Raw genomic sequence first — 16901 nt, 5'->3', positions numbered from 1 at the left:
CACCCTGTCCAAGAGTGGATTTTGTACACCCTTGCTGAAATAAACTGTGTGACCGCAGGTGTATATTCTCTCTCTTGGGAAGACTCACAGGACAAGATGGATAAGGTGCAAGCGTTTGTGGAGTCAGGCAAGCCTGAGGACTTGGAAGGTTGCACGAGGGATCAATTGAAACAAATAGCAGAAAAATGTGGCATTAGGTTGAAAGCATCTAAAGTAGCTGGGATGAAGGATGAGATCCTGAGGCAGTTAAGAGCCAAAAGTGAAGCGGCAGAGCAAGGAGCCCAAAAAGGAGCTGAAAGTGGAAAGGAGGATGATGGGCAGGATGAAGTGAGATCCCAGGGATCGAGTAGGAGCAGCAAGAGTAGCCGCAGTAGCAGGAGTAGCCGAAATAGGAGCTTGGAGAGATTCCAGTTAGAGCTCCAGATGCAGCAACAACGAGAGGACAAGGAGAGACAGTTCCAGCTGGAAAAGATGAAATTAGAACTCCAGATGAAAAATGAAGCAGAGAAGGAAAAAGAAAAAAACCAGACTGGAAATAGAAAAAGAGAAAGCAAGACTAGAGGTGGAGAAAGAAAAAGAGAAAACCAGAGTAAGAGAACTGGAGTTGGAACAGGAGAAAGAAAAAGCCCAAGTCGAAAAAGAAAAAGAGAGAACAAAACAAATGCAGATAGAAGCGAATAGAACCTTGGCTGAGCAAAGGATTGAACATGGGTTGCCAGAGAGCACCACCCAGGTATCACACCCACCAGATGTTAGGGTTAGGGAGAAGGACATTCCCTTGTTTGTTCCCGAAGAGGCAGAGAGCTTTTTCGAGCACTTTGAAAAAGTAGCCAGCATCAAGGAGTGGCCACAGGAGGAATGGGCCCAGCTGGTCCAGTTAAGATTGACCGGTGCAGCCAGGGAGGCATACACCCAATTGTCACTGGAAGAGTGCCAGGATTACGCCACAGTAAAGAGCAGCATATTGCGCTCGTTTCAGTTAACCCCAGAAGCTTATAGGAAGCGCTTCAGAGAGATGATCAAAGTTGGAGCGTGTACGTTTGCTGAGACAGCAAGGGATCTGGAAAGACGATTCCAGAAGTGGATTGAGGCTGCTGGAGTTGGATCTTACGCTGACCTGAAGCAACTGATGGTCATGGAGAAGTTCTTGGAGATGATGCATCCTGAAACAAAGTTCAAGATCCAAGAAGCAGGGATAATGGAGGTGAAAGATGCCGCAGATAGGGCGGATATGATTACTGAAGCATACAATAGCTTGAGGGAGAACAGAGTAAGAAGCGAGGCGAGACGCAGCAATGGCAGGCCCAATGGAGTCTGGGGAGGAAGAAATTATGAAAGACCCAGAGGAGTCTGGGGTGAGAAAAATTTTGATAAATGGGCAGATAAACGTAAGTACCCTAAAACTCAGAAGAGTAGGTCGCGCACTTCGTCTGAAAGTGAAGATGGAGGAGCTAAACGAGAAACTAATCGTGATCCAGGGAATCAAGAATCCAGTAAAGCTCCACAGAGTATGAGTAGTACATCTGGCCCGAGGAACTCCAATACGAGTGGGCAGAGTCAGAGCTACTCTGGTACATATAGAAGAGACTTTTCCCAGATGAGATGTTACCAATGTAACGGATTGGGTCACGTGATGCGAGATTGTAGGCAGGGCAAGAGAGTTGTGACCCTGGCCATGTGTGACCCCCGAGGTAAATATACTAATGGGTTCCAAGACAAACCACAGAGAGCGAACTTAGTGAACGAGAGGTATAGGCCGTTCATGAGCAAAGGTTGGATCAGTGTAGGAGGCCAACCTGAGGTAGAAGTTGGTATCTTAAGAGATACCGGAGCTAATCAGAGCTTGATTACGAGAAGCCTGATTGGGAATGATCGACGGTTAGCTGGCAGTGGGAAGATGAAAGTATATGGGTTATTGTCTGAGAGTGACATGCCCGTATGTACTGTCCAGCTAAGGTCGGAATATGTGTCGGCAGAGGTGATGTTGGGAGTGTGCCCCGACATACCTGTTCCAGGAGTCCAAGTGATCCTGGGAAATGACTTGTGCGGGACAAAGGTGTTGCCGAGAGTCGTAGCGGAGACTGTGCCAGAGGAGTGCCCAGAAGGCCAGGGCACGAGTGGGACACCTGAGAGTGTGAACCTGACTGACATCCGAGGAGATGAGTCAGGAGACCGCCAAGCCATTGAGTACCCTGTCTCGGTAGTGACGAAGGCAGAGGTGGCCGACGAGGAAGACACTGGAGAAGGTGAGACAGTGTCGATTCAGCCGGTGGAAGATATCGACGTAGACATAGCGTGGCTGTTTGATGAAGGTCCAGCCCAGGAAAATGAAGTCTCGGTGAGGTCAAAAGTGAGGATGACCCAGCCGAAGAAGAATACTGTGAAGAGAGCGGACCTGAGTAGAGCCCAGACTGCTGAAACTAAGAGTCGGAAGGTGAATGCAACTGTGCTGAGTAGGAATGAGGAAAGATGTGGACATACCGAGGACGAGAGTAGAGCGTCAAATGGTCCACGAGCACAGAGGCATAGGGATAGTGGAGTTAAGTTGTTTGAGATGTCAAGAGTTGACATGTTTCACAGAAAACGTGGAGAAGAGATAGTGAAGAAGAGTAATAGCCGGGAAAATGAAAGGAGAAGAGACAGTATGTGTGGAGAGATGCTTACGAGCACTCTGGGAGAGGCAAGACGACGCGTACGGTCGAATGCTGTTGGATGTAGTACAGCGCTCGAAGAAACTTTTAGGGAACGAAGAAGAGTTGAAGGAGAAGAAAGGGAATTGTATAAAGATGAAAAGTGTGGGAAGAGGATGATGATGCAAGCATGGATGAATAGTAGAAAGCCGAGGACTCGATAGAAGTCAAACAGGATGATGTCTCGGATAAATGAGGAGACGAAAGGGAGGATAATCGGTGAAGACGAGGGAGTGAAGTATGATGGCAGGAGACGAAAGTATAACGGCAGTAGATGGAAGTGTGAAGACGACAGAGAAGGTACAGACAGTAGATGTCTGACTCTGGACGTGAAGAGAAGAAGACGAGGAAACGGAGGGTGGAGACAGTAAGTAGAGTGGACCAATGGATTGCAGGCGTCCAAGGAGGACAGCCTAGCCAAGAGGCGCCAGAGAAGTCAAATCGTTTGTGAGAAGATCATATTTCTGGCGAGTTGTGAGCCAGATGTTGCAAGGTGCAACGAATTAATTGTAGACTCCTAAGAGAGTATATGGAGTGAAGAACGAGACAGTGTAGTGGCGGATGTATTATCCCGAGCTTTGCCACTGGAATAACTCTCAAAAATAAGGGGAGGGGAGTGTTATGATCTCAGCCTGCAGGAAAAACGAGTCTCCCTTCTTGAGAGTTATTCAGCAAGCCTGACCTAACTAGAAGGTCTAGCAAATATTGAGGTGATAACCCATATGAAAAATGGCTGGTTGGATATGTAAAACAATTTAAGATTATGGGCAGTAAGTAAGGAAATAGATAAATGACTGGCTAGGAGATGTGGACATTTTGCTGGAGGCGTGAGGCTCGCTTCCGGAGGACCTTGACCTCACTTGAGTGCCAGACATCGCAGGGGGAAGTCGCGCTCCATTTGAGCTCCCGCCAGAAGGGAACCCCTAGTGATATATCTCGAAGAGAAGAGAAGTGTGTAGACGTGCCAGCTGTGGAACCGAGCTGGGAACGTTGTGGTATCAAGTCCTGGTCGACGAGCAGAGTTTAATAAGCTACTCAGAGGCATTTTCGTGGGCTGTGTGGAGCGCCCTGACCAGACGCCGTCAGAGGAAAAGCGCCCTCGATCAGTTAATCTGTGGTAAGCACGATATACGCCAGTTCATAGTGATCACTTGTAGTTGGTCGTGTGCCCAGCGACGGTAGCAATGTTTATTTATAAGTTAGACATGTTTTAATAAGGCAGAAGGCCTGAAATAGGAGAGTGAAGAGGGAGGAGCACGGAGCGACGTCCGCCCCCTCTGAGCGCTGGCGGACGACTGAGGGAGCCTGGCTCTTAACGGAGGAAGACCCTCCCAGCGAGTGAGGACCGCCGCCAGGCGAGGTGGAGTATGGACCCGCCCAAAACGGGGGAGTCCACTCTCACTGTATGTAGAGAACAGATAGAGGTTTGAGGCAAACATATTGTGTGAATATTTTTTGTTTATGTGTTAAAGGGGAACATTTTATTGGAGTGTCGATGGGTTGCAGGTTTGTTCTTTGGGGAAGAAGTTGCTGAGAACTTCGAAGCCAGCAGATGAAGTAGCTGATGAGACTCCAAGGTAGTGGAGCAGAGGACCTCGAGCTGTGAGGAGAAGCAGCAGTGAAGAGGAGTGTCACGTGCTTCTGTAGAGGTGGAGAAGCACCATAGTTGCTCGGGGAAACTTCATGGTGTAGCAGCTAAGAGAGCTGTGGAGGACCCTAGCAGAAGGGTGAAGCACCGTATTTGCTCAAGGAAACTTCATGATAGCAGCCTGGAGGAGCTGCAGAGGATCCTGGTAGTGAAGCCCGGAAGAACCTAAGGATATTAGGGTTGTGAACTTCCAGAGGTGGAAGGGGAAGTTCTGGTGGATTACTTATAGGGAGTTGATAGTGTTTGGTTGTCATTAGCGTGCAAGACGCAGTGAGAGGTGAGTGACTGTTGGCATTCTTATGTCAAGGAGTTTTTTATACTGAAGTTTAGAGTTACAGTCGTAGGCTGGATTACCTACAGATGTATGCGTTCCAGGACTGACAGTGATCGATGGATCATTGTTGTGTATCAATGAACATTTATACTGATATATGTGATTGCATTCAAATGCTGATTTTCTATATATACATTATCTTGCTGATAGTGCAACAGCGTATGTAGACTTGATCAACTTGAGGAGGTTGATAGTATCAGGTGGTGAACCAGGAGATAGGATACCACTTGATAAGCTGATAATAGAGTTCTGATGGTGTTGGAGTGCAACCTGATTGTGATATTATAGAGTATAGGATTCATTATTATTATATGTGTGTATGTATCGTGTATGTGCTTTGTCCAGTAAATGTATCCCAATTTGCTGGTGTTTGCCCTTGTCCTAGTGAGGCTTCCCAGGAGGTAGTAAAGAAGGAGAGAGAGAGAGAAAGAACCAAGAACCACTGCCGTGGACAGGGTAAAAGGTAATACTAATAAGTCAAAAAGGGGATTGAGGAGATCATATCACCTAAGGAGAGAGTGGGGAGTCACAGCGGCTCGAGTGGGTGTGTGCACGTGACAACGAGGCTAAGTGTTGGAGCCGCATCCCCTAAACGTGTGACGTTGAGCCCCTCTCCAAGAGCCAGAAGCGCCAAGGGTGATCTAGTATAAGCACTCTACCGAGTTGTGGGTTGGGTTGTCCGTAGAGAAGGATCAACGACGACAACACCAACCAACCCACAGTCTATGATAATCTGCTCTGTGAATTCCTCAACCGTTGTATCTGGTGATTTATATATATTAGAATAATAATTAGGTTTAGTTTCTCTACCTTAATTCCAAGTACCTCTACCACCTCATTAGTTGAGCTTAGTAGTTCTGTACATACCAGGTCCTCTTTAATATACAGATTTACTCCTCCATTTGACCTAGTTTTTCTATCACATCTATATAAATTATAATTTGGAATCCAGATTTCACCATCCATGTAATCTTTTGTATGAGTTTCCGTGAATACCCCAAATATTGAGTTTGACTCTAATAGGAGACCATTTATGAACTTAACACTTTCGCCCGGGCATGACGCAGCATTGCGTCATCCGTTTACTGGCGGTAATACCGGGGATGACGCAGCATTGCATCATCCATTTTAAATAATCGCCAAAAATCAGGTTTTTATCCGATTTTTTTGGGACTGGTTTTAAAATGTGCGCCGATGTCTTCCCATTTTCTTTGTTGAGCCTCATGGCCCTCAGGTGGCTTGGCACACGCCGTCGGCCCATTGTTTTCGCTCCACTGTTGTGACCAATGTCGCCTCCCCTCACATCTCAAACGTGTGAACATTTCGTCTATTTTCCGTGGCTATATTTCTTACTGCGGCTTTAGAAACTATCTACGCTCACTCCATGATGGATAGTGATCATGAACAAGGCCCTTCCAGGAAGAAAATTGTGAAAGAAAGGCTTGAAAAGGAAGGGAATTGGGAGTGTAGCTGGAAGGCGTCTGAGCGCTCACTCGCGGCTAACGCGTGGCCCGTCTTCAACTCGTCGGCGGTTGGAGCGTGACCAGGTTTTTTATTTTATATGCTAATGTTCCTCTAGAGAATTTAATTCTATTGCGAACCCATTGAGACCAAAATAAAAGACCTAGGTCAAAAATTGAGGTGACCAGAGTGAAAATAGTGAAAACATTTTATCGTGTTTGCGCGCTCCTGGGTAACTCATTCGCACTTTCTTTGTTTGCTGCGGGTAATTAGCCGGGCTTTTGGAGTTTATATGCATTTAGTGCTGTAGAGAATTCTATTGCGAACACAATGATACCAAATTTAATCTCGTAGGACGAGAATTAAGGTGACAAAGTTGAAGAGAGTATACACTTTTCAGAATTTACGCGCGCTCCCGTGACACCCTGGGTCCCATATCGCACAGTTGAAGGGTGGCGCGCGGGGTACGCCAAAGTGTTAACTTTATTTCTTGACTTTGGCTTTAAACCTTGAATGTTTGCAAATATGAATGATTGTCCATATTGTGTGTCACTTCTGGAAGGTTTTGGTAGTTCTCCCTCCTCTCTACCCTGACCCAGGGTGTGTTGTTGTGGCAATGGTTTGTCCAGTTTTGGAAGTGATACTGGGGAGTGTGGTAGTCTCTGTGTAGTTGGGGGGTGTAGTATGTGTGGGCTTGATGATGAACCGGAGTCCAGTCTTGGGCATTTCCCCCTCTCCATCCGTACTCCTGCCACATTTCTGCCTGTCTGTTTCTACCTCTGTTTCTGCCTGCCTCTAAAAAAATTTCAGGGCTATTATATTGGACTTCCTCTCTTATATACCACTGTGTACCTCTGACGTGGAAATCAGGGCAATGAAGATCGTAGCATTTCGTCTCATTAACTGAGAGTTTGCATAGCTTAGGGTGAAAATATCTACACTCTGTATCAAAACGACATCTGCCTTTCCCTAACCAGTTTCGACATTTCCATGGGTGCATGAATGAGCATTCCGTGCCTCTGGGCCCATATCTGCACTGTCCTTTTGCATAATACCTGCAAATATTTTCATCTGTGATTGTATTATTCTTGTTTGTACCAGGGCACGACTTGGCTACCTCTGTGTATTTTGTTCCAACTTTCTCGTTTCTGCATTCATTCTCGGTATTGCCCTTCTCTTTCTCCTTGTTGCTTTCGTCTTTCTCATGGGCCTTTCTGGTCGTTTCATGCGATCTGTGGTGGCGTTGGTGGCCCCTCCTCCCTCAGGGGGTTCGGGGTTGATGGGGCAGGCCTCTTCTCCTGCTCTCTGTCAGGTCATCTTGGAGTGGGTTCGCTTGGGCATGGTCAAAGTGACCTCGTTCCTCATTCTGGACTTGTCCCGTCTGAACTCGTGGGTTTATTGTCCCTCTTTCAGGATGTCTACTCTGTCCCAGGTTCGTCTTCTGTTGGAGCCGGGCATTTGGATGGTGTCCCTGGAAGTTAAGGACGCGTATTGGCATGTCCCGGTTCATCCGAGGTTTAGGGACTGGCTCGGTTTTGTTGTGGGGCGTCAGGGTTACCGCTTTCGTTGTCTTCCCTTGGGTTGAATCTGGCGCCTCACGTTTTCACACGCCCTACTCGGGCCGTCTTTGTCTGGTAGATGTTTGGGTTCTTGCCTACCTCGACGACTGGCTGGTTTGGGCTCCCAGCCAGTTCTTGTGTCTGCTCATTAAGGATTTGGTTCTTCCCCAGCTCGCCAGGTTCGGGATCTTGGTGAACTGGAGGAACTCCCATCTGGTTCCCTCTCAGGTTCAGTCTTGGCTGGGTCTGGTTTGGAACGCTCGTACCGCTTCCTTGTGTCTTCCTCCGGCGGCTCTGCTCCGTCTGCGTTCCCTCCTTCGTCTGTTTCTGAGGGGCTCCCGGGTCACGAGGGGGGTTGCTCGAGAGTTTGTGTGGGAGCCTGAATGTTGCCATGATGGTCTACCCGCCGGGTCGGGTGTGGCTTCGTCGGCTGTTCTGGCTCCTTCCTGGAAGGGGACGGCCCTTCCGCCTCTCGCGATTGTTGGGTTCGGCATCCAGGGGCTTTGCGTTGGTTGCTGCGTCACTAGCTTCCTCTTGGGGTTTTTCGGGGTTCTGTGCCTTAGTGCCTACCCGAACCCTTGCTCGATGTGTACATGGACGCGTCGTCTATTGGCCTTGTGACCAGTGCTCATCTGGCCGGCCAGAGGCGGTGGGGTCCATCCTTCCATCAGGCTCACAGCACGGTCATGGAGTTCGCAGTGGTGTGGATGTCAATCCGGAGGGTTTGAGTCGCTCGCGGATCAACTATCCGGCTCCATTCGGACTTCTCCCTAGTGGTTCATTGCCTGAACAGAGGGGGGTTCGATGCGGTCCTTGACTCTTTGGGGCTAGTCGCTTTGGGTGACTCGTCTGCTGAATCCTAGGGGTTTGGCTCTCCTGGTCGTTCACGTCCGAGGGGTGTCCAACGTCCTGGCGGACGGCCTGTCTCGTTTCCTTCTCCTTTCCATATTCCATGGAATGGACGGTCAACGCTGACTATTTCTGTTGACTGTGCCAGACGTTTGGGACTCCAGACATGGATCTCTTCGCGCCGGTGTACGTTGTCGAGGCGTTTCCCGGTATACGTGGTGCCCTTCCCTGACTGCGGGGTCGATGCCTTTCGGCTGGACTGGGCAAGGTGAAGTTACCTGTATCTCTTTCCCCCGGTTCAGCCTGAACCTGAGGGTCTTCCCGCAGCTCCGCCCCTTTCAGCAGATCGGTCCAGCCCGGTACGAGGCTGGTTTGGTCTTCTGCTCAAGTCTTCATGTCTGGAGTTTTTGACTCGAGTTCATCATTACTTGTATGGTGCGCAGATGGCTTCGTTGTTGTCTCCCACCTGCGTGCTTCGTCTCGGTGACAGTATGAAGTTTCCTTCCAGTTTCTCTTATCACTGCTTAAGTATTCTTCGGTCTCTGATAAGGTTGTTCTGTCCTTTCTCTCTTGGTTGTTCCAGGACCGTTATCTTATGCCCAATACTGTCGCCTCGTATTGTGCGGTGCTGGTGGAGCCGCTTCAGCTTGCTTTCAGTGTTGATTGTTACTTCTGCCCCGTTCCGCAAACTGTCTCGGGCATTGTTTCACCTCCGACCTGCTCATGCGCCTCCTGAGTCGTCTTGGTCTTTGGACCAGATGCTCTCGTTTCTTTCTTCTCCTCAGTTTGTTGTGGCCCCTTTCGTTCGGGATTGTTTTTCTAAAGCTCTTTTCCTGTTGGCATTAACCTCTGGGGGTCGGGTCCGGGAGCTTCATGCTCTCCTCCGGCACAGGGGTTTCTGCTCTTTCAGTCTTGGTGGTCGTTTTGTTCGAGTTGCAGCTGTCTCCTTCTTTTCTGATGAAGAATGAAATAACTGCGTTTCAGAGGGGGCCTTGGGTTGTTGATGCTAGGTTGGTGAGGCCGGGGGTGCATCATGTGTTGTGTCCGGTTGCGGCTCTCCGCCATTATTTATGCGCCACAGCTTCGGTGGCCGGGGATACGCTTTGGGGTGACCCGGGTTCCCTTCTTCCCTGTTCCCAGGCTCGGGTCTCTCAGGTTGTCAGCAGGGTTATTAAGTCTAGTCAGTCTGCGATTTATCCCCGTACCCATGATGTGCGTAAGTTTGCTGCTTTGGCTGCCGTCTTTGGCAACATGTCTTCAGTTGACATTCGGGCGCGGGGTTTTTGGAGATCGAACAGGGTCTGGGCCAGGTAGGGCTTGCGTTGCATTGGGTCGGCAATTGCAGCCAGTTGTCTCAACTTCACGTTGAGGAGTGAGGACGGACCACTTCCCGGGTAAGTCCCTGTTTTCCTTATCTTTGGGTGGGTAGCTCTGGGGAGCCGACAGGGCTCCCCCCCCCCCCAGAAAACCAGCGTTGAATGTAATGAAACACCATTTTCTGGGTGAGTCCCGGAGGCTGCCCAGCATCCCTCCCGCCCTCCGGTCGGCGGTGTTTTTCGCACTTTTTGACATCCAGCCTAAGAACTGAAGGTTGAGTTGCCGGCGGGTGGGTCTGAGGCTTCCCCTTCCCCCTCTTGGGGAAGGGGGGGGAGCCCCATTTTCAAAAGCAATTTCCTTGCTTTTTCACAAATGATGGCCTCTGAAACTCTATCACCCACTAACTCCTTGCTGTGTATCCAAATTAATAATAACTGTTCAACATCCTCAAGTGTTTGTGTTCTATGTTTTGTGATTATTGATACGCCTTTTGTCACCTTAGCACTCATAATGTCACTTTTTCTTAGCAAGTATGCTGGATATTGTTGACTGAGATTTGTTGTACAGTGGTACCTCGGTTTACTAACGCCCGTTTACAAATTTTTGGGGTTATGTGCCCGATTTGTTCGGAAAATTTTAATCAGGTTATGAACTTTACCTCGGGATACGGGTTTGTTGATATGTGTACGGCCGACCTAGCGCGTGGTGGCACGGCGATTGCGCCTCATTTTACCAGTGCCTCGCGTCCAGTGACTATCCCGCCAGTTTTTTTGGATTTTTGGTTATTTGAGCATAAAAGTTATTATATATCTCGCCATGGGGTCCCAAGAAAGCCAGTGGTAAGGTTCAAGGCAAGAAATCACATGTGAGATTGACCATAGAGGAAAAACAAGAGATCATTCATAAACATGAAAATGGTACACATGTTGTTGAACTAGCTAGGCAGTACAGGGGTACCTCGGTTTAAGAGTTTAATCTGTTCCTGGAGACAGCTCGTAATCCGAAAACTCGTAAACCGAAGCTAATTTCCCCATAAGAAATAATGGGAAATAAATTAATCCATTCCTTACTATCCAAAAACCTCACTTCAGACTAAATTTTATACCTAATTCATCCAAATCTACACTACAAAAGTATGTTCAAGTTATTACTTACCCTTGCTGATGACTCCTGTTTACATATGGAAGATGGTGAGGAGGGGGAGGAGGAGATGTGTTACTGTTTGGAAGGGGGAGTCCCCTTCCATTATAAAATCAGGCAGTAAAGATTTTTTTGGAGTGCACACTCTGGCACGTTTTGCCTGCCTACCACAAGGTCCTGGTTCTGGCTCACTGCTCAATTTTCTCACAACGAAACGATCCATTGAAGATATGTTTTTCCCTTCTTTGCAACACATGTCTGTAGTAAGACATCACATTGTCATTTAAAAGGTCAATGCAACGGCCTGCTACAGCTTTATCTGAGCGAGTTTATTCAACAAAACTTTGCAATTCTTCCCATACTTCACACATTTTCTTAATGAGGAAGGGACATCCTCTACTGCCTCTACTCACAACTATTTTCTTAGGTTGAACCTTACCACTGGCTTTCTTGAGATCCATGGCGAGATATATAATAACAACTTTTATGCTCAAATGGGCAAAAATCCGACAAAAAACTGTAAATCCTTGTGAAGAATTCAGGTGGGATAGTCACTGGACGCTAGGCTCTGGTAAACTGAGGGGCGATCGCCGTGCCAACACGCTCTATGTCGGCTTGTACGCTTATCAGCACCCTCATATTCCAAGGCAACGCTCGTATTCCGATGTAAATTTTCCGAACAAATCCTACTTGTAACCCAAAAAACTCGTAAACAGGAATGCTCGTAATCCGAGATACCACTATAACAAATCTTCAGGGGAGGAGGAGGAGGCAGTAGAGGATGTCCCTTCCTCATTAATTAAGAAAATTTGTGCAGTACGGGAAGAACTGCAAAGTTTTGCTGAAAAGAATCGCCCAGATAAAGCTTTAGCTGACCGTTGCATTGATCTTATTAATGACAATGTGATGTCTCACTACAGACAAGTGTTACAAAGAAGGGAAAAACAATATTAAAAAAAATGAGAAAATCATGCATTGAGCCAGAAGCAGGTCCTAGTGGTATGCAGGCAAAACGTGCCAGAGTGAGTACCCAAGAGAAGTCATCACTGCCTGATGTTATAATGGAAGGAGACTTCCCTCCCAAACGGTAACACCTCTCCTCCCCCCCCCCCTCCTCACCGTCGTCCATATGCCAGCAGGAGTCATCATTAAAGGTAAGTAATAACTTGCACATACTTTTGTAATGAAGATTTGGGTGAATTAGGTATAACATTTACTTTGATGTGAAGTTTTTGGGGAGTCAGGAACGGATTAATTCATTTCCCATTATTTCTTATGGAGAAATTCGCATCGGTTTACAAATTTTCGGGTTACAAACTGTCTCCAGGAACGGATTAAATTTGTAAACCGAGGTGCACCTTGTACTGCCTAACTATTTCAGCAACCCGCACACCATCTTCATATTTACGAATGATCTCTTTTTTTTGCTCTATGGTCATCCTTACATATGTTGAACCTTACCACTGACTTTCTTGGGACCCATGGCTTAATATATAATAATCAGTTTTTTGTTCAAAAAGCAAAAAATAACCAAAAATGTAGAATTTCTTATAAACATGATCGTCACTAAGCAGGCAGCTCTAGTAAACTGAGGCAGGTCGGCTCGCGTGACCGGGAACCATGCGCTCAGGCGATCCGAACATGTATCAACAAATGTCGATAGTAGGCGACACTATCATAAGTCGAGTTGCATTTTCCAATCAAATTTATATCGTAACTCAAAATTATCATAAGTCGGGGTAATTGTAAGTCGAGGTGCCACTATGTTTGGTTCTCTGAGAACTTCATTTTGCACAAACACACTTTGGAACTGTTCATTTAGTCTGTGGCATCTCCTGTTCTATCCCTGTTACCAAATCTGTTCTGCCCAGGAATCAAACCCAGGATTCCTGATTGTGAGTCAAGAAAGCAGTTAAGTCTCCTGCTCTCTTCCTTTCTCTACATGTTTACTGTGTAGAATAGATTAATGGCTTCAGTATTTATCTTATGTAGAAGAGGTCGACAGTGGTATAAATTGCATGTTGTAGAACTAGGTTTTTTCTGAGCCTATCAAAATTAACCCTTAACATGCTCGGGGTCTAATATCCTGCCATTCCCACAGGCGCATGTCATTTTGAAAAAAAAAAAAAAATTATTTTTTCTTTCTAACCTGTTAATTTGTGTTCACTGATCACGGGAAAAATAATAAAAAAATCGTAAGTGGCATATATTGCCCGCTATAGGGCGGGGAAGTCTGGCAATTTAGAGGCGCTGACTCTGCGTGCGTCCCAGGCGGTCTGTTGCTCGCAAGCTGTCAGGCCAGAGTTGCCACAAAGAGATAATTACCGAATTATTTCAATGTCTCTGATTTTTCATACTTTTTTTGTTGTAATATTATTCAATAGTGTGTAGTTTGATATATTTATATAATAAAATGAGTGAATCGTTGGTGTACTCAAAAATATGGTGTGCATATTGTTGATTCAATTATGTTCATCAATCAGTGAACAAATACTTTGTCGGTTATTACACTATAAGCACAGGTTATATATAAGTATTTGCATGTTTTGTTCACTATAACGAACCACTAAGTAGCTATTATGAGTCAAAAAGTAATGAGGAGTGACCGCCGTGTACCAGCCAGCCACTCCCGCCCTCCCTCCAGTCATCTGACTCACCCACATTCTCCTCCCACAATAATGTTTTTGCTATAATTCACTATATACAGACGTTATATATAAGTGTCTACATGTTTTGTTCACCATAACTGTACATCTAAGCTTGTATGGTGAGTAAAGGCACAGAGATGTGGCTACTCACACAGTCAGCTGATCGGCGGCCGCCCTCAAGGTCAGACGCACTAATATTTCTCCTCCAACAATACTGTGTGGTGTTATTACACTATATATCTTATATACAGACGTTATATATAAGTATCTACATGTTTTGTTCACCATAACTGTACATCTAAGCTTGTATGGTGAGTAAAGGCACAGAGATGTGGCTACTCACACAGTCAGCTGATCGGCGGCCGCCCTCAAGGCCAGACGCACTAATATTTCTCCTCCAACACTGTGTGGTGTTATTACGCTATATACACACATTATATATAAATATCTACCTGTTTTATTCATCATACTTGTACAAATAAACTGGTATGGTGCCCAAAGACCATCGTGGTAACCAGTAAACAACACCGTCGTCTGGACGGTGGTGTCGTGCAGACGACGCCACCGCTCTCACCAAAATGGCGGCTCCAAACCTTCTCTTGCTGTTTATACCCTCTATATGCACGTTATATATAAGTATCTACATTTGTGTTCACCATAGCGAACCACTAAGCTGGTATGGTGAGTGCAGTCAATAAAAGGTGGCCACACACAGTCAAAAGACATCGCCACCACCCTCCCTCCCACAGCATTACACCTCCTTCCATGGCGCACAGCGCTAAATATCACCACAATCCTGCTATTATCAGAACCCTGGTCAGTTTTATCACAGTCAGGGGTCTTCTGTAATAATATCATCGCTACATAATAGCATGAACAAGTATAATTTGGCATTTTTAGGCGATGCTGTGGTCACAAGCTGAACAGCAGTGCTGTTAGCTCATGCTGCGTGCGTCAGGCTTGGTTGCTCACTCAATACTGAGGCCAATAACACCCGGGAGTTTGGCCCACGATTTTTAAAAAAAATGGCGTCTGTTTACAAGAGCCCTGATGAAGGTGTGGTGAACCCCATGTATCCGCGGGCTGTTTAAATCTTGCGTAGTACTCCAACACATCATATGACGTGATGCGCAGTTTACTGGTACAACGTCCAGCACTTCATATGACGTGATGCGCACTTTAAGGGTTAAACACACATGTTAAGAATTTATTATATTTGTAAATAACATGTACAGTATATATATTTTTAAGATTTGTTGAAATTCATGTTGTGTTTTCTGTGACAGAAACAGCTACTATGGGAGTGGGCAAGGTAGCTCTCTCACCCTCAGAGTCCTGGGATATACCCCTTGCAGCTATCTTCTGTATTGCTATTGCAACATATGTTGTCCTAGTCATTATAGGTAAGAACTTTATTTTATAAATTTAATGTAAAACTTAGTCTTATTGTGTATGCTTATCATAGTTCTTATAGCTATGATGATATATTCAGTATCTATGCTTTATATATACAGTACTGTACAGTGAAAGTGCCATGTTACAAAATATTTGCAACTTAGGACCTCCCAGAAGCCACTTGAATTTCCCTTCAACAGCTTAACAAGAATTGGACTTCATTGTTGGATATGAGGTTTTCATTGTTTAGAATGATTTGTGTTTTTGGGGGGAGCCCCTTCGACTCCCCAGAGCTAACTTGGCTGATGTGAATGTATTAGACCCCTTTGGCATCAGTCAATGCACATAGAGTTCTAGGCCTACCGGGGACCACAAGCCAGAACCCGGGCCCCCTCAGAGAGGCATGAGGAACAATGGCCTATAGAAACCTCATTGTGGTTGGAAGCATTCTATGTCTGCCATCGACTGGGTCAGGCACCCAGAAAGGTAAGCGCCCCAAAACAAACCCCTATTCTGGTTAAAATATTGCTACTGAAAGACGAACTAGTGGACAGAACTCCCCAAATGAAAAATGAGCAAACGAGCATGACGTCACCACGTCACCGCGCCGCTGTCTGTGCAACACCCCCCCCCCCTCCCGGGAGGGGGAAGGGGACCCCCACGCCAGCTATCCACATCCCTAGTTCTGTGGCTGATGTGGTACTCCCCAAGCCCGGCCCAAGGCCAGGCTTGACTTGTGAGAGTTTGGTCCACTAGGTTGTTACTTGGAGCAGCCCGCAGGCCCACATATCCACCACAGCCCGGTTGGTCTGGCACTCCTTGGAGGAAACAATTTAGTTTCCTCATGAAGATGTCCACGGTTGTTCTGGCAATATTTCTTGTGCTCGCTGGGGGGGTGTTGAACAACTGCGGACCTCTGATGTATATACAGTGTTCTCTGATTGTGCCTATGGCACCCCTGCTCTTCACTGGTTCTATTCTGCATTTTCTTCCATATCGTTTACTCAAGTACAGTGGGGCCTTGACTTATGATGGTAATCCGTTCCCAGAGACAGATCGTAAGTTGAAATATCGTAAGCCGAAGGGATTTTTCCCATAAGAAATAAAGGGAATTGAATTAATCCGATCCCCACCCTCCAATTTTTTTTTTTTTTTGAGATATATACAAGAGTTGTTACATTCTTGTACAGCCACTAGTATGCGTACCGTTTCAGGCAAGTCACTGGAATACGACCCCCACGAAGAATAGTTTTTACAACCAAGTACCCATTTTACTGTTGAGTTAAACAGAGGCTACAGTTAAGGATTTGCGCCCAGTAAATCCTCCCCGGCCAGGATACAAACCCATGATAAAGCACTCGCAGAACGCCAGGCGAGAGTCTTACCACTGCACCATGGAGACTGGTGACTATTAACTTACAAATACAGTACATTTTATACTGAATACAATTTTGTTCTCTAACTTCAATACAGTACATATGTTTATCTTACCTTTATGGAGACCTCTTGATGGCATATGGAAGATGGTGATGAGGAGGAGAGGTGTTACTGTTTGGAAGGGGAGTCCCCCTTCCATTATAACATCAGGCAGTGATGACTTTTCTGGGATACAATCTCTGGCATGTTTTGCCTTCATACCACTAGGACCTGCTTGTGGCTCACTGCTTGCTTGTCTTACTAAGAATCTGTCTAAAAACACTTGTTTTTCCCTACATTTTAACACTTGTCTGTAGTAAGACATCACATTGTCATTTAAAAGGTCAATGCAACGGCCTGCTACAGCTTTATCTGGGTGAGTTTTTTCAACAAAACTTTGCAGTTCTTTCCATATTTCACACATTTTCTTAATGAGGAAGGGAT

The 16901-nt window shown here is 46.3% G+C and overlaps 1 protein-coding gene across 1 annotated transcript in view; it reads left to right on the top strand.

Moving 5' to 3' along the window:
* LOC123760575 (uncharacterized) overlaps positions 1-16901 on the top strand; it is a 101859-nt gene that overhangs the window by 22885 nt on the left and 62073 nt on the right. The window contains exon 2 of the mRNA XM_045746258.2: positions 14933-15049. Within this exon, the coding sequence (XP_045602214.1) occupies positions 14944-15049 (106 nt within the window). The 5' untranslated portion in view covers positions 14933-14943. The remainder of the gene's footprint in view (positions 1-14932; positions 15050-16901) is intronic.

The sequence above is a fragment of the Procambarus clarkii genome, chromosome 21 (genome assembly GCF_040958095.1).
Source record: "Procambarus clarkii isolate CNS0578487 chromosome 21, FALCON_Pclarkii_2.0, whole genome shotgun sequence".
Taxonomy (NCBI): Eukaryota; Metazoa; Arthropoda; class Malacostraca; order Decapoda; family Cambaridae; genus Procambarus; species Procambarus clarkii.
Note: the sequence above shows the minus strand (reverse complement) of the source record. Positions and strands in the feature narration are given on the sequence as shown.